This window comes from Chaetura pelagica, unplaced genomic scaffold, assembly GCF_000747805.2.
Source record: "Chaetura pelagica isolate M959 unplaced genomic scaffold, ChaPel_1.0 scaffold48, whole genome shotgun sequence".
Taxonomy (NCBI): Eukaryota; Metazoa; Chordata; class Aves; order Apodiformes; family Apodidae; genus Chaetura; species Chaetura pelagica.
The window spans coordinates 3,183,048-3,201,345 of NW_009954241.1; the positions used below are offsets into that span (position 1 = coordinate 3,183,048).

An 18,298-nucleotide genomic window follows, 5' to 3' on the forward strand; every position below is an offset into this window, starting at 1 on the left:
ACCAAATGTTAAGTGTAGTTTGTGTCTCATGAAGTTTTTCCAGTTAGGAACCAAATGTTTTTTTATTATAAAAACTTGCATTATTGCATTCAAGAAGAGTTAAAAACTTTGCAGAGGACTTGGATTTCTTTTAGAAGAAATACTTTATGCTGTTTTATTTGTATGCTTTAATAGATTTTTGAAAATAAATGTGATGTCCATTGGATATGTGACTAGCTTAATTGCATTCTGCAGAAATAGTCACGTGCTTTGGTGTTGGTGGATGCTACAGTTATTCCAGAATCAAGGTCTGTATTGCTTGATGCTAAATTCGGACCTGTTTTCACCAAGAATTAGCTTTGTAGAGCAGACTTAATATGTTGTATTTTAATGTGGGCTCCTCTTAACAACAGTGAGGTCAGGGACTCAAGAGTTTTTCTGATTTATGCTGGGACAACTGAAGAGAAAATATTCTTCAATCCCCTGCAACATCCAGCTTGACATTATTTCACTGATGAAAGTAAGCTGTGTATCCAGCTTGTCATGCATCATTAATAAAAATCACCGTCCATTTTGTTTCACACTGATCCATATGACTGAGCTGCCTTAAGGTCCTTATAGGATTTTGCAGTGGTGAGTAGAGGAAGAGGTGATTGTCTTCAGAACAGAGGCTGACAGAGAATTGAGCAACAGCTAAATCCTGCCTAAAAGGATCGTGAATCAAAGATAAACATTGAAGGCCAGATCATCAGCAGATGTAAATTAGTGTAGCTCCATGAACTTTCTGTTTACACATACCAGCTTATACCAGCTGAAATACTGATGTGCAGCAGATGTATTTGGTATGTAAGAGATGCTTCCAGTGTACATCTGTATAATGACTTTTTAGTAGCTTTTAGTATTAAAGCTGTGTTGCTTTGATATTACAAGTTCTGATTCTATTTGTTTACATGTCCTGGATATTGAAGTGCACAATTTTGCTTTAAAGTTGTCTTCAGTATTTTCATCACTGAATGTCCATATTTGGCTTCAAAGTCTATATTTAGGTACTAAAATAAATGACCTGATTTTTTAGAACCCTGCATGTCTTGTCTGACTTTGCAAGAGTTTGTAGGTACTTAGTGTTTCTGAGATTAGGCCTATTATTTGGTGCCAAAATCTGGAACTAGAAGTCTTGCTTCAGACTGCCAAGTAGAGAATTTTGACTTAGTTTATGTTGCTGTGTTAATCAGAAAATATTCAGTTAGCAGGCAGCTTCTGGCATACTTTTTTTTCCCTCCTAATCCCTCTAGGTTAGTAATTATCCATGATGTGTGTGTAAGGCAATAGCTTTACTTCATTATCTTTGTGCTAGTACAGAGGGGCAAGCAGAATTTTCTTCAGAGCTGTTAAGTGTTCCTGAGACTACAAAACCAAATAGGGTTTTATGTCATGCAGTCACGATTTGGCTGAATTTATGTGCTCTTCAGAAGACCTTTCTGGTGACATTTTAAATGTTATTTAAAATTCTTGCTTATTATTTTAAAAAATGCAAAATTTATTGGCTTACTTAAAAAGGAAACTCAGAAAAAACATATGAGCTTCATTTTTTTTTTTTTTTTTTTTTTTCCTAGGTTGGCATCAAGTACCAGTTTTTCTAATCAAGCAGAAAGGTATGATAGCAAAAGGATACTTTGTCAAAATTAAACAATCTACAGCATCATCCTCCCTGCCCTTGAAATCAACTAAATTTAGCTTTTAAAAAATTTGTTTAAGGTTTGTGAGTAAGAGGAAAAATCAGTCCTTTCCCACTTGTTTCAGATATCTCGTGTGTTTTGAACAGGAACTCATATGTTCTGAACTTGAAAAAACTCAGATTCAGACATAATTTAAAGATGCCTTCTGATTTCCACTATTTCAGTGCAGCTTTTACTAACTTGTTCTGTGTTCAGCATTTGTCTTGATGATAAACTACCTCCATACATTCAATCGAGTGAATCATCCTTGGCCACAAAGAACTCCTGGTAGTGATGTCTCATTATGTAAATCAGATGCTGAATAGGAGAAATTAATTTTGAGAAGCTATAAAAATGTTAAGATGTGCAGTTTATAGATAATAGATAATATTTTAGCTTCTTAAATTAAACCATTCGTTTTAGGAGTGATTAGAAAGTAGTTCATCTCTTGAAGGAAACTGCAAGAGGCAAAATAATATAATAATGTGTTTCCCAGTTGTTTGTGTGTTTTATGGTAAAGCCAAGAACCTCAACCTGTATTACTGAAATACACAAGGTGAGAGCAGGATTATATTTTGCACTCAGATTACTCACAAATAAATAGGAAGACTTAAATACTCTAGGTATGTGTACATAACTTTTCACCTCTGCATAGTCAAACTGAAGTCAGAAAATCAACATGCTGAATTGTTTTTTTGGGATCATAACAGTTCTGCTTCTGATTGTCTCATAACAGATCCCTTTCATATTTAAAAAGATCTTTATTTTCTCTATGTATTCAGCTTTGAGAAGTCTGCAATGTGATTTCTTTCTTCATCCTTTTCCTTCCCTTCATTTCAGCATGATGATCCCTGGAAATGCTGCAGGTGTGGCCAAACAGTTCCTCCGTTGTGTGTTCCATCAGCTGGCTCCCAACGGCATCTTCCCCCAGCTCTTCCAGAGCAATATCAAAGGTAATGTGCAGTACTTGAGGGCACTTCTGACCCTTTCAGTTACCTCTGTATCAACAGCCAGTGCAAAAATGTCATTCAAATTTTAGATGGAAGTTTTTTACGGACCTTGGCCACGTCCCTGATGGACTTCAATGAGCTGAGTTCCATCGCTGCTCTGAGCCAGCTGTTGGAGGTATGTTGGCATCAGCTCTGTTCGTGGTGTTAGTCTGGCTTATTGGATAATTTCTCCTCATGCATTAGTAGTTCAAACTTGCATCACCAAATACAATGCATATTTTTGTTTTGTCCTCCCTGGAAGTGGGTTTGGTCTGTTCTCACCAGTTTCTTCCTGGGGTTTGCTTTCACTGATATATTTTTTTTTCTCTCAGACCAGTTCCTGGAGCTATCCTATATACTGGCAGCATGGCCCATTCTTTCCCCCGCACTGTTTCTAGTTTTCAGGAGCACTTATCCTCATAAATCTGAGTTCTCCCTCTCCCCTGTATCTGATGGCAGTTTCTCTAGGTAGTCCAAAGATTTATTGCCTGCTTTTCACTGACTGCTTCAGTGCACTAGGCTTGTTCCTATTGAAGCTTTTATCCTCCCACTAGCACTCTTCAATGCATCCTGCTTTTCCAAGAACGTGGATGTTGCTTCATAGAAAGATTTTGAAATAACTTTAAAATTGCTTATGTCTTTCCAAGCCTGACCCTAGTACACAAACCAAAAAAGCATACATGGTCTACTGAACATGAATGAATGTATTTTGTGTAAAACTGTCCAAAATGAAACATGGGTCATCCTTCCACTGGTGAATACTTTACAAGTTCTTATTTTTTTTTACTGCCATGCCAATCTAAGCAGGCTATGAGTTAGGACCCTGCTTATACTATTTTGGCTCAAAATCTTTTGGTCAATACCTTAAGAACTGAACTAGCCTTCACTTCCACATGCAAAGTTCAAATTCCCTGCGCAACATTTTGCCATAAACATTATAGAAGAGGTAAGTAGTATCTGGTCTGAAAAAAAAATAACCTTAGCATTTCCAGATACTGCTTAAGGGACCATATCTGCATGTGTACATTTGTTTACAGTTCTCGTTTTGTTTCCAGGGTTTAAACAACAAAAAGAATTTACCAGCAGGGGGTGCAATGCTACGATGTTTGGAAAATATTGCTACCTTTATGGAAGCCTTGCCGATGGATTCACCCAGCAACCTCTGGACCACAATTAGTAATCAGTTTCAGACCTTCCTTACTAAACTCCCCTGTGTGTTGCCACTGAAGGTATGATGTATGGACATCTGAAATGGTCTATATTGCCATTAGTCAGGATGTTCCAGAACAGTGGGAAAGCTGTGGATATGATATCAGAGTGGGTTGTGAATATTTTCTAAGGATTCAGTTAATGTTTCCAGAGGACTGGATTTACTGTACATTTGATCCATACCTTTAATTATATTTTCCATGGGAAACAATAATAACTCCAACCTGAGTACTCTACATCTCTTTGGCTTTTTACCTCTACACTTTCCATGCCTGGTGTTTGTCAGACTAGAATACTGTGTTTGAGAGCATTAGCATTTTGGCAAAAAAAATCCTTCTGGTTTTAACTGTTAAAACAAAGTAAAACTCCAAAGAAGAGCATCACCACCTAATTAATTTGCTAAAACTATACAAAAGTCAGACAGGCAGAGAGAATTGAGACTACTGGGAATTGAGCCTGGCATGTTTGGCTGACTGGGTTGTAGTTCTGTCTGCAATCAGAATATCATTGCAGAAGCTGAAAGTAAAAGCTCTGGGCTCCAGTCGCTGAGTGCTCAGAGGACATACAGAGGGATCTTATCTCCTGGTGTGTACATCTCCAGATGTCTTTTCAGTAAACACAGTTAAAACTTTTCTGAGTCTTTCCTGTAAACATGGAATTCCAATGCCCTTATTCTGACTTTGTTTTCTATGGCACGAATGAGCCCAGGTCTAATTTCTTCTGTGCAAAGCATTGTTGCTCAGTATGAGCTGAGGGATGCAAAATCTAACTTTGTGGCTTATAGCCTTGTCTTACCAAATTACATTAATGATATTAAACTCCATGGCACTATCATGGAATACTCAGATTTTGAAACCTCTTTAGGTTTTGGTAAATTGAAGCACTGTCCTGCAGCGTTTTCTAAGGCAAACAGGCAGTAACTATTGCCTTTGTGTACTAGCTACACCAGTCTTTTGCATCTTGTTTAATTGAAATAAATTAAAAGAAATTAATTGGATCTTAATCATTCCAAATGTGTATCTGTCATTCACTGAACATTTAGATGGAGTGTGTACTCTGATTTCCTTTTTATTCATGGGACGTGTCATTAGTGATATAAGTAAAACAATTGCTTGCTCCTGAACTTCCCATCTCCTGTTCCTTCCTCTAGGGTCATAAATGACTCTTTGCTGTTTTAGATCTTTGCAGCAGGGATAAGGAAAGACAATGAATAGACCCTGATAAATCCCATTCACTGCTGCAACCTGTGCAATTTACACAGAAGAAAAATAAATTAACCGTTAAGGAAAAACTTTAGAGGGATCTCTGGAGCAGCCAGGGCACATTCTGATGTTATGGGGTGTGAGCTGCAGCTTGGGGTGTGGGCAAAAATGTCATAGGTCAGGGCAACCACCAAAATACAACTTGAGGTAGATGGTGGGTACCTCATGCTAACCTGCTCTTTTTTTTTTTTTTCCCCAATCCATTTTTACTACAGTGGAAATATATTTCTAGGAAATTTTTGTCATAAAGGGAGTGGAGTTAACTTTTTTAAACTAGCCCTTCAGTGAAATTTTCTCCTCTCAAGGTCCATCCTGTGGTATGTTACCACTGAAGGGATATGGTTGTGTGTTAGGTAAAGTAAGGGATAATTTTTCAGACTTCACCTATGGCTCTTTCATAGCTGTTACCACTAAAAGGTGGATGTGTGCACAGAAAGGTACTAACTTTGGCTTTCTTTCTTTCTTTTTTTTTTTTTTTTTTTTTTTTTAATAATTTCCTGCCTTCAAATATGTTCACAGTGTTCTTTAGATTCTAGTTTAAGAATCATGATTTGCTTGTTGAAGATACCTACCACTAGTGCCACAAGGGTAAGTTCTAAGAAGACAGAACTCTATTGCCTCAGTTTTAGCCAGCCTGTGCTATTAAATGAATGTATTCTTACCCCCTAGCTAGGAAAGTTTTATATATAAGCATAAAATTGTGCATTCCAATACTCTTTGGAGAATGAGAAGAGCTTTGGAATCTAGGTTACAGTAAAGTGTGGGTGGGATTACATTTCTGTGTGGGTGTGAATGTATATCTTCTTAAAGATGTGATGTTCTCTTTTTTTTTTTCCCCTCCTCTTCTTTTTCTTAAAAAAAAAATACATTAATGAACTTCCTTAGAAGTTATGCGTTACAATTCCACCGAGATCAGTGAGGTTTTCCTGCATAAACACTACAGAATCTCTTATATCTCATAAGCACTGTGTTAGAGGTGAAACTCTTTTCTAATATTTTGCTTCTAATTGGCTAGAGAGAACAGCCATTTGACCAAAGCGATGTAAATTCCAGCAAGGTAGCCTCTGAGCTAAAAATACTACTGTTCCATTCAGGCTTTTCAGAGTTGGAATGCTTTTTGTTCTGTTGAGCAAGCAGTTATTGATTTCTCTGAATCATGTAATTACAGAGTCTTCTGGAGCCTTTTTCAAAATTACTGAGTTTTGTCATTCAGAATGCTGTCTTCACTCTGGCCTACCTGGTGGAACTGTGTGGTTTGTGCTACCGAGCCTTCACTAAGGTAACAATGAGACTGTACTTTCCTTTAGGAACAGCAGAAAATAGGACAGACAAAGTCCTACTTCCCTCAAGTAGCATATTTGTAAGTAAAGATGAAATCAGTGTCAAGTTTCAGACATGTTGACAGTTTCAATGTAATTTGGCGAATCAAGTAGCAATCATGATTCAGTGTCTTTTAATAATACTGAGTTTCACATTCCCAGTATAGGCACAGCTGAAGGGAACCTGCTGAAAACATTGTTCAGCAAAGTATTTTGGTGCGATTTCATGACTTAAAATGTCTGTACAGTCAGATCTTTCCTTCTGCACGAGTTTAGCCACGTATCTTGGGCAGTAAACAACTATTTCTGATAGTGCCTTTTGAGAGCACAGCTGTGAAGGAAGGCAACAGAGCTAAGTAAAGTGGAAGACTTCCAAGTTAGGAGCTTCCCAGTTTAGATCCTGTTTCATTCTGTATTAGGGATCTCTCTTTGGTGTGGATGCATGGCTGTAAGCTGTGTGGAGAAGAGAATGAGTGCACCTTTAAAAATTTTTTTTGGGTTACTGGATGACATCTATGGTGCAATTAACATTCAGGTTTTTACTTAGGTTCATTTTTGTAGCTATTGGTGAGGGCTGAACAATGACAAGATCTACAAAGACTAATTAAATCTTTTATTAAGGCCCTCTTAGTCCTCACTTGTGTAGATTGTTAAGGTACTAAATAAAGTATTGCTTTGGCTGCTAAGTGGTTTTCCATCCTCAGTATGTTTGTCAAGAGAGAATTAATCCTCAGGAAACTCTTTCACAAGTAGCTACAATATTTTCTATATTGATAATGTACAACTGGAACACATGTTGCTTCAGTTTGGTAGGACTTAAAATATCACTGGACAAACAGTGAAGAAGAAATTATAAAAGCAATGACATTCTCACAGAAAAACTGAACCACAAGAAAATAAGAAAAACTTTTAATAGATGTAATGGTTTGAAACATTAAATAGAAACTGACACTATGTTTAATTACAGCAGGCAAATACTACTTTTTTGTCTCATTTGAAAAGGAAGAGTTTATGAAAGAAAAAACAATCCTGAATACCGAAAAGACTATCTAGCTTTTGAAAGTAATTTGAGTTACAACAATAGTTAAGGCTTTGGGCAAGGGAAAGTGAGAAAAATGTTAACTTAAATTCCAGCAGTGTGTTTTTTTTCATTGAAGCAAAATAAAATTTAAAAAAGCCCCATTTAAAACTGAAGCAAATACTTTCCTCTTGTATTTGTGGTCTGATAAAACTATTTCATATATGCCTGCTAAAGCAAATTGTGAAATTCAGGAAATGTTTCATTCCTCTCCGGCTCTGCAGTTTTGGTCATTTCAAGCAAATTTTATTAAAACCATGGTATTAAAAAAAAAAATAAATTCTTTTTCTTGCATGCTCACTGGTTCAATGTAGTATTAATATATCGAATACTTAATTGCACACAGGAAGCTTGGATTATAGTGCTTGGTAAAATCTCCTTCTTAATTTAGTTTAATGCAACCTGGTGACCCAGAAATGGAATAATTAGTGAGTGGTCTCCTGCAAGTTATAACTTAATATGCTTAATTTAGTGGAACTCTACACTATATTGTCTTTGTTATTTCTGGAAGCATATCATGGTTTGGGACTAAAAATATCAAATTAATTACTGCAGTTAGAAAATAGCAAATCAGTGGTTATGTCTGTGTTTCTCTACAGTGAAAATCACTGTAGCCAGGTAAAAGCATTGTTTATGATAGAATACCATGTAGAAGTGAATTCCGGGAGGAATATAATATAATTTGTGAACATTGAAACTATTCAGATTTAATTACCTGTTTCACTACTTTGAATATGTTGTCTGGAACAAGACACCAATGTTCAGCTAAGCTGTGGAGGATTCTTGACTTTTCAAAGACCAAGCCATACTGACATGCACTTTGTAGAGGTCAGTGCTGTATAGCCAGTCCAAATCTTTTTTTATCTCAAACATTTTCCTAATACCCTGTGGCAGGATTATCTCAAATTCTTTTGTCTTGGAGCCTGAAGATGCACGTCAATCTGATATTTCCTTGTCTGGGTTTCTGTTCCAGGTCAGCAATTTGATTTTTCCAGTGCTTTTGGAACTCTCAGTTGAGAGTAGCATCTCTTCGGTGGATTGTAATCTTGTTATCTTTAGTTTTCCTTTCAAATATCTTAAGGTCCTAAATGGACACTTTTGGGCTTTCTTATCTCTCATAGCTGCAGATGTTTGAACCTAAAATTATCCTTTTGCTAGCATTCTGTTGGCCTTTAGTAAGCAAATGCAGAATGCCACTGAATTGGACATGACATGATTTTGCTAAGGAATGTTCTTAAAGAATATTGAAGTGGATGATCTTCGGTATTTGTAATTACTGTAGTAGCAACAGAGATAAAATAAGGAGTTTTGCTTTATACTGGCTTACTTGGAGGACAGCATACCACTCTGCTAAAGAAGCAAATTTACTATTCTAATTACTAAGTTTGAGGCCTGAGATACTTCTAGAAACAAACTTTAATAGTTACATGTTCTACACATAGTCCTCTGGGAAGTCACAGTTTGAAGGCTGCAAAGCATTTTTTATAGGAATGCATAGATATGTGAGAAGGTTAATTTGTCTGAACAGAGGCTAAAGAGGTGGTAGTCTTGACTCTTTAGTACTAGATTTACACTTGTGATTCCCCTGGTGTTATTCTCACAGAACTAATACCCATTTACAGCTCTGTGGCAGAATATACATTTCTTAATGTATGTATAAACTATGTTTATACATATTTGTCACCAGCAGAACTATAAGAGTAAGTAGACTTTGATAGGAAGGGTACTCTGGGCTATTGGCTTCAGTGTCATCACTCCTGATGCTGTGCAGGAAGCCAGAGGTCAGGTGTCAAAAACCATTTTACTTCATCTCTCTGCAGTGTATATACTTAACAAACATTAAGAGTTTAGACTGCAGTAAGGGACTTTTTTGAGAAAGGGGTAGCTCACTGTTGGATTATCCTTAGAGCTGAGGAAAGCTGGGATTCATGGTGCTTATGCTTTCTTCCCAGTGGTCTGACAAAGTGATATATTATGTCCCAATTAATCTGGTGTAGCGTGTTAGTCTGTAAAATAGCTGAATGCTTTTGAAAGAATCTTACCTCTCTTCTTTTCCAGTATGTGCTGGCTGTTGTACTGGATTACTGATAGGAACTTCTGTCCAGTATTCTGGGGGACATACTTGTCAACTGTCTGAGCATTGCACTGCATTGTGAATCTTTCTCAACAATGTGAAGGCATATGGCAGTGGGAAGGGTCATTCTAGCTGGTGAATCCTAGCAAGTAATCAGTCTTTTTGCATCTTAGGTCTTGTGCACTGCTCTTGTTCCCCATTCTCAGTCACAATATAATAGAATCGGAGAAAGCTCAGATAATGGGAACAAGAATGATTAAGCAGTGGGATGAGTTCCATACACAAAGCAGCTAAGTTAGGGCTCTTCAATCTGAAAAATCAATTAGTCAGAATGTGAGAGAGGTCTGTAAGGTCACAAGTGACCCAGACATGGATAGGTAATTTCATATTTCTCCAGTACAAGAAGAACATACAAAGTTCGTAGGAACCGGTTTCATAGCAAGAAAAGGCAAGTGGTTCTTGAACAGTGCATGACTCCTTGCCAAGTACTGTGTTGCTAAAAGTTGACATGGGTCTAGGAGGTCAAAGAGCACATCCATGGAAGATAACTCCACTGAGACTTAGGAATTACACAAAAAACACTGAACTCTGAAATTTCCTGAACTGAAAATAGCTGGTGGCTAGAAGAGTAGTTGTGGGGTTTGCTTACCTTGTTTTTATACTTTATTTTGATCTGCTTGTGGCCTTGTTGGAGTAAAAGTTACTGAGGACATTTGTTTTGACCTCACTTGGATATTCTTATACTGTATTGTTCTTACCAGAGCACAACTCATGCATGTGGGATGTGTGCCTTTGAATACTTGTCCCCTCAAGTAATGGTTTCATAATACAGCTGAAATGATCAAGTGTTTGCTTCTCTCATAAGGGATATATATTTTTTTAGTAAATTTTATTTAGAAGTGTTCACTTTCTGTGAATTTAGCTGCCTAGACTGCAGCAATGTAGCCAAGACAAGGACCACTGCAGTTTGGGGCCTATTCCATCAGCTAAATATGTTGTCTGTACACACCGTATAATTGAAGATCAAACTAGGAACTTAGAGTAAGGTCTTTTGATACACAGACTGGAATCATAATGTCCATGGGACACATACCATTATGTTGTTTTGGCACCTTCTTCCAAACCAGTGGCTGATACTTAAAATGTGTTTTCATTAAAAGGCATATGGGTGCTGTGGGAGACACACATTGTCACTGCAGGCTTTGTTTGGCCATAGGCTATAGAGATACAATGTGGTGACATCAGCTTTCTGAGGAGCAACTCTGGTGACTGGCTGCTTGGTCTGCTGCAACCAAAGCTCACTCTCACTTGCAGTTATTCATCCCCTCCAGCTCCTTCCCTTTTATATGCACTTGCTGCTGTGTGCAGCTCGATGTGGCCTTCAAACTGACCCTAACTAACTAAACCTCACAAGACTTCTCAGAGGAAGAGGCAAACTGAAGCCATGAATGAGTAAAAAGTTCCATACATTTATCTTCAGTGAGCAGGGAAGTGCATGAGATTCACAAGATGGAAGATACTAGGCTTTAAATCTTAAGTACAGTTTGGATAACCTCTTTACTAGACAACATTATTTCATTTCAAATGGTCATTTGTAAGACACCTCAGTGTGCATCTTCATGCTGATCAAAATTCTTTAGTTGCTGTGGTCAGTAGTAGGTTATGGATTTGTTCCACGTATTTATCTTATCATCTGAAGTCAGAGAATGTCAAAATAGGATGTATAATAGGCTCATCTTATCTCTAGTACCTCTTTGCTGTCTCAGCTGTACAACTCTATTCTTAGCTTTCTGTGTTCTAATCTCCACTGGCTGATTTTCCCCTATGTTTTAAAATGTTTCTGTTGTAGCAGCTGTAGCCAAGACAGCTTTTATTGTGTAAGTGGAAAAGTACTGCCAGTCTAATGAATGAAAATAGATGTCCAAGCTGCCTTAGTGCAGGCGCCCTTATTTAAGGGGAATGACAACAGGAACAAAGTATGGTAAAATGTAGATAACTTCTGGCAGGTTGTTACAGTTTGACTCAGAATTGGCAGTTAAACCAATGACAACAGTGCTCTTGATCCCCTCCCTCTCCCACCCAGGAAAGAAAGGAGGGAGAATAAGGAGAGAAGCTTTCCAGATTGAAAACTAAATTAGACAGCTTTAATTAAATACTAATGATAAAAAAAAATATGTACAACTATATACAAATATGTGCAGGAATGTGCAAAACCCCTGTCACCTCCCCCTACCCTCAGCAACTCCCCCAGCACTCTCTTTAGCTGTGAGCAGTTCTGAAATGTCCCGGAGCTGCTGGAGAGAGCAGCAGAGCAGAGAGGAGCTGAAGACAAAGTGATGAGGGTCAGGAATGCAAGGGCCTGGGGATCAATGGTGATGGAATCCTCCCTGGATGCCAACCATAAACGGAAGAAAAGGGAAGAAGGGAGTTGACTTCCGTGATCCCTTCATTTATACTGAGACCTACATAGATATATGGATGGAATACTTTAGTTTGCTGATTTTGCTGTCTGTCTAGTCTGCTCTCCCTACAGGAAGAGGTTGTAGATATGACTGATCTGCTCTTTTAGTGTCCAAAGTAGCAAATATGACAAGTAGAGTAAAGTGTCCTTGATCTCTTGGCACTAACTATGAACATTCAGGTGTTATCAGTCCACTAGCTGGAAAATTTGCTGCTAGTTTCAGCAAGCATGCTGCTTAAAAGAGAGTTCACTGAAGAAAAAAAAAATCAGTAAAAGGAAAATTGGGCTTCATCCTGCCTCAAACCAGGGTGCAGGTTTAATGAAAGAATAATATTAAATACTACTGCCAGTTTTGTTTTCCTGTGTCAATCTTTACTGCTTTCCCCTTTTCCTTTTTTATGGAACTACTTAGGGAAAGCTATATTGCTTGCCTTGGCTTTATAGCTGTTTTATAAAATCTATCCATATTTCAGATATGAAATACTAACATCTTGGATGTAGTGCCTGATGCAATGTCAAAGGAGAATCAACCTCATTGATGTCTGTTCAGTCAAATCTTGTACATTTACATAAATGATGAATGATGTCTGCTTTTGTGTAAGACAGGAGAAACCAGTACACTTTTGTAACTTCTTTATTCTCTAACTTAGATATAAAGTGTATTTATGGTTTAATAGTGGATGTCAGTGAATTTTGAGACATTAATAATTCTGTATTTTTCTGTCATAGGAAAGGGACAAATTCTACTTGACACGCAGTGTCATATTGGAATTACTGCAGGCACTCAAGTTGAAGTCACCCTTACCAGACATGAATCTGCTGCTGTTGGTACAGGTACAGGAGATCCTCATGTGATTCTCATACTGATCCTCTCTTCTTTCTTGGCCCAAATTTGGGTTGAGGGAAGGGGGAGCAAGTCCAACATGGTTGCAGAAAGTACCAGCAGTGTTAGGGGAAACAAGAATTTTTAAAATCAAAATCCAGTTACATTTGTAGGCATAGATGCATAACATTTAGATTCCCACCCTAAAATTTGAGAAATTAAATTGCATTTCCTAGCATGATAATGACCTGTGCATCATTGCTGATGTATTGACAATCATAGAATATGTCTTGATTTGGAAAAGACCTATAAGGACTGAGTCCAGTGAGCTTCATACCATGTCCCAGAGGGGCACAGTTGCCCCAAAACCATTGAGCAGTTTGTGTAAGAAGGGCTGCCATTGATAATGGGCCAGAACTCAGTTTCTGTCTATTCAGGCAGGCAGTAAGCTGTCTCCAGTCCCTGAAGGGCATTCTCTTTCAACATAGAATTTTCCAGCAAAGAATACACAGAATATTTCTGTTCCTTTATTTATTTCTGAGGTAAGCTAGCTTTCATTGGAAAACCTGAAGAAGTAAGAGAATAACTTGTGAAGATCTTTCTGCTTCTAAAATGCCACTGTTTGTCAACACAACCCTGTCCTCCAAAACCAATTTACTGCAGACCATCAATTTTAATCACAGGTAGTGGGCTCTCATTGTTTACAATGAACAAACTGTTGTATGTGTTAAGAAACTTTAAATGGTAGGAGACTAGCATAACAGCACCATAAGGTTCAAGCAAGATGTTCATTATGTAGATCATTCATAGTGCTCCCAGCAGGACAGTTTCCCCTCCTGTTACAGGGTCAAAGCTTTGTAGAGCTTACTACAGACTCGTTTTCTTCTGAGTACTGGTACATTACTCATAATAAATAAGTGGTTGCCAGTTGATGGAGAAATAATACTGACAAGTGAAATTATATAGTAGTTAGGATAACTCTGAAAACAATTATTATGCTATCAGTGCCAGGGGAAGAAGTTGGGGTGGGGAAGAATAAAACTTGAGGTTTTTTCTTTTAATAGTAAAGGGTTATTTTTAAAAATTAATTTTAATTTTAAAAGCAGAAATTTGTGGGGTTTTTTTTGTTGTTGTTTTTTTTTTTTTTTTTTTTTTTTAGCTCAGACTTTTTTCAGTCCCAGCCAAGACCATCAAATACAACCACCAACTTTTTTGTCTTATGGGTGCAGTGATGCAGCTTGATATAATGTGTTTGTTGACTGGAACTGACTTTTCCTGTATTACAGAATGAAGCAATTTCTCTCCATTGCTCCACTGTATAACTCAATCCCATGGCTACCCCAAGAGGTGACAATCCTGACTTTCTCATTTGAGAATGCACACATGCCATATCAGTTTTGGCAGTGGGATTTACTTCACGTTGTGTCAGTTGCCTGATGGATGGACACAGTTGGCAAAACTCTCTTGCATTGTCTTTATCTCATAATGATAAAACCCTGTTTTTCCTCCTAGCACTGTTCCCATATGCTGTATTCAATTTGGGATGTATTCATACCTAACACAACAGCACCTAATGTGGATATAAATGTCTTTTATGGTGTCGCTCTTTCAGAGGCTGGTGAAGTGATTCATATTTCCTGCTACCCAAAGCAGCCAGCTTCTGTTTTCATGCAGTCAATAGTAACGAATAGGGGTTGTATTCAGACCATCTGCCATAGATGCCTAATGGAGGCATGATGACTGCTTCTCCCATTGACTGTGCAAATTTGCAGCCCTTGGTAGTATGTGGTCTGAATCACTCAACAGCCTCTTGAATGTAAAATACCATAGTAACCACTAAGCCCATCCGCTGTTGTAATTCAAGAAACACATATGTATCTGGTTATTTGCCTTTTCTTTGGTGTCATTAAGAGCACAAAGGGATTGGTTCACCTCTTTACCACACAAAGCCACTAAAATATTAATTAGTGTGTGGTTTTGAATCCACAAAGTTGTAGCAGGGTTGACACAGCACCAATCTGAAATGGTTCTAATTTCCAAGACAGTCATGTCCTCATGGACATGTTAGCCTGTACACAAGATTCTATACAGATAGTGCACACAGAATAGAGAGATTCAGTCAAATATTAGAGATAATAAAGGAGCTAGGAGCACTTTAATTTAATGATAGATCACTCGTGGGCTGATTAACAAAGGCATTCCAAGGAATGTTCATTTGACACCCACATTCATCCTGATTACACAGTTCCATCAGTGTCATTGGTGACATCAGTGCTAAAAAGAATTACCTTTATCCCACTTTACAAAGAACGAGAATTTAAACCAAAATTACCCCAATCATTGCACAGGTGTCCTGGATGATAAAGCATACAGAAAATCTGTCTCCTTGATTTGTCCTAGCAAATGAAGGCCATCAAGTACATGCTGCTCTTCCATGGGTTTCCATAGGAACTGCTTCTTCAACCAGCATTTTGTTTCACAGCACTCCTCTCCATTTCACATTTCACGAGCACACATCTTCAGGATTTTCATTGACTTCAAATTATAGAAGTGTCTCATTAGGATTTGCTTGCTCACTCGGTCTCTAAGTGTATCTGATCTATTTTGTTTAGGTGATTCCTACTTTCGGCCAGTTAGTGGTTGCAGTTCATATTTCTGTGATGAGATGGTCTACTAATTGCTGAATACAAGGATTTAAAGTTACATATAAGATGTTTAAATTATTATGTATTTTAAAAACTCTAACTGTGAATGGAAGTATAATATACATAGATATGGCATCTAGGTAATTCACTACAGTCAGCAGACATTCCCATTTAGAAATTATTCTGCAGCTGTATCTCAGCAAATAATGCTAATAAGAGACATGACAATTATTTGCCCATTTCTCATCTTTTTGCCCTGTGGGGTATTTTTCTTTCCTTTTCTCTGTACATATGGCCGGCATTAAATCTCTTGCCAGAGACTCCTTAATGTCCCTGTAGTGTTTGTAGAAGGAGACAACATAAATGACAGTGAATTGGACTGGAAATTAAAGTTTGGTTTCTCCATCCTTTTTTGACTGAGGTTTAAATTTGATATGTCTGCCCAGATAAGTTGTGGATGAAAGTGGATGGGGCTTTGAGCAGCCTGGTCTAGTGGATGGTTTCCCTGCCCATGGCAGAAGGGATGGAACTAGATGATCTTTATGGTTCCTTCTAACTCAAACCATTTTATGGTTCTATGAGGAAAAATCTCTTCACCAAAAGAGTTATCAAGCACTGGAACAGGATGCCCAGGGAAGTGGTTGAATCACCACTCCTGGAGGTATTTGAAAGATGTTTAGATGTGGTACTTAGAGACATGGTTTAGTGGTGGACTTGGCAGTGCTAGGTTAACAGTTGGACTTTATGATCTTAAAAGTCTTTTTCAACCAAAACAATTCTGTCTTTCTATATAAGTGTTAATTCAGCACATTAAGGTCAGATTTTTTCATTAAAACTAGCTCATTTACAGTGGTGAGTTAACTAGGTTGTTTATAAAGAAAGAGAGCTCTGAAGGCAAATTGCCTCAAATAAAAGCAAGAAGAGATCTGAACTGATTTTATAAAAGTTATTAATAACTTATTAGTGTCTTCAGGTTCCTTCAAGAATAATAAAAAAATAACTTGTCTTTAATTTCTTAGTTTGTTTGTGCAGATGCTGGAACAAAACTAGCTGAGTCAACAATCTTGCATAAACAGATGATTGCATCTATGCCTGGAGTAAGTAGTGAATCAAACTCCATCCTTAGTTTTGGCTTTTAAAAAACTTATCTTATTTGGCTCACTTTGCGTAATTTAAATGTTCCTTCCTTTTCATATCTCTTCTGGGTGGCAAGGGGTATTGCAGGCAGAGGTTGAGATGATGCTTTCTTTTTATAAATATTGGAAAAGTTCTGAACTTTATATCACTTCCCTTACAGGATTATCTATTGATAATCCTGAGTCAGTTGACTGACTTTAGCCAGAGCCTGTGCTCCAGAAGACAAAGTGTGGGAAGCAGACCTGCTGAATGCCTCAAAAAAATGGCAACAAGGGGGAAAGGTATAAGCCACTGTCTCCATTCTGACAAAAAATTATCTGTAAGGTTTAGGTGTGACTTAATAGGATCTTCTATATATCCTGAAGTGTATGAGTTATTTATTTCTTAATGCAAATCCGTAATATCGCCTTTCCTCCCAACAGACAGTCTATTTAAACCAAGTATAAATTAAATACACTGACATTGGTGTTTCAGGGTATGTTAGCAAAGTTATTATTTCAGAAGAAATCATAGAGAATCAAGTTTCTTGCTGCTGAAATGAAACAAAATAGATTGTCAGAAGTCTTGCAACTGAGCATTATTATTCAGTAGTCTGAGTATACTATCTTCTATAATCCTATTATTCAATATTTTAGAACCCCTGTGGAATCCTTCATCCACATAAACTGGATGGAGGATTCACTGACAGAGCTGCCAGTGACCTTATTTTACTGTTTGTTATTCTGTCAAGGGAACTGACAGGCATAGCATTTGAAAAGCCAGAAGGTTGTATAGTTCAACACCATGTGGATTGATGTTATCAAGGAAAAATGAGAAGTGCCCAGGTCGTTTGCCTAAAAATAAAATGCTATAAGTTTTTCAAATTTCAGCCACAAAAAACGACATTATAGCCTAATAATTTTGTGATCAAAACTTAATCTGGCTCATTTCTATACTCAGATATGGTAATCAGCTTCTGTTCTTCGAAGTGTAGGTAGTCAAATAGAGGTCAGAGAGTAGTTTTCCCCTGTAAACTTTATTGCTGTGTTTTGCCCCAAGCCCATGACTTCAAAAAGATACCTAATTTAATAATTACATAATATGGTCTATAAAGTTAAGCATTGCTTTTATTTTGCCCCTAAGAGTAATTTATAGTTCTCCTTGGACTCAGCTAGCATTATCTTTACCTATGAAACACTCAGAAATTAACAGAGAGACTTAAGTTTATATGATACCTACTGGGTCAGTCATATCACCTTCTGAAAGCTGTTCTCCAGAGTTCTCTGGTCTGTTGGAAGCCTTTATTTAATGTGACAGCTTTGCTCCATTGACTGCTTTGCACACCTTGGGCCTGCCTTGTACTGCCTGAAGGCCAGATTTATATTTCTCATGTTATTCTGATAAAAGGATTATGAAAATGTGTACTATGGGAACACAGCAATTGAGTCCTTTTGTTTTTCCCTTTGAGGCTGTTCTTGCTCTGGCACAGGTCCCTTCTCAATGCTTAGACCCTTATGGTCAAATTGTAGCAGTTCACAAAGGATTTAATTTATCTGTTATAGATCTTGCATCCTCTTTTGAAAATTGCAATCAGAAAGCTGTATTTTGAATGATTTTGTTACAGGAAT

At 37.5% G+C, this 18,298-nt stretch overlaps 1 protein-coding gene across 1 annotated transcript in view; it reads left to right on the forward strand.

Annotated features, from left to right (window-relative positions):
- Positions 1–18,298, forward strand: part of UNC79 (unc-79 homolog (C. elegans)) — a 94,233-nt gene that overhangs the window by 62,131 nt on the left and 13,804 nt on the right. The window contains 8 exon segments of the mRNA XM_010003727.1: positions 1,593–1,631; positions 2,535–2,647; positions 2,734–2,819; positions 3,739–3,912; positions 5,674–5,742; positions 6,323–6,433; positions 12,816–12,920; positions 16,574–16,651. Coding sequence (XP_010002029.1) covers positions 1,593–1,631; positions 2,535–2,647; positions 2,734–2,819; positions 3,739–3,912; positions 5,674–5,742; positions 6,323–6,433; positions 12,816–12,920; positions 16,574–16,651 — 775 coding nt within the window.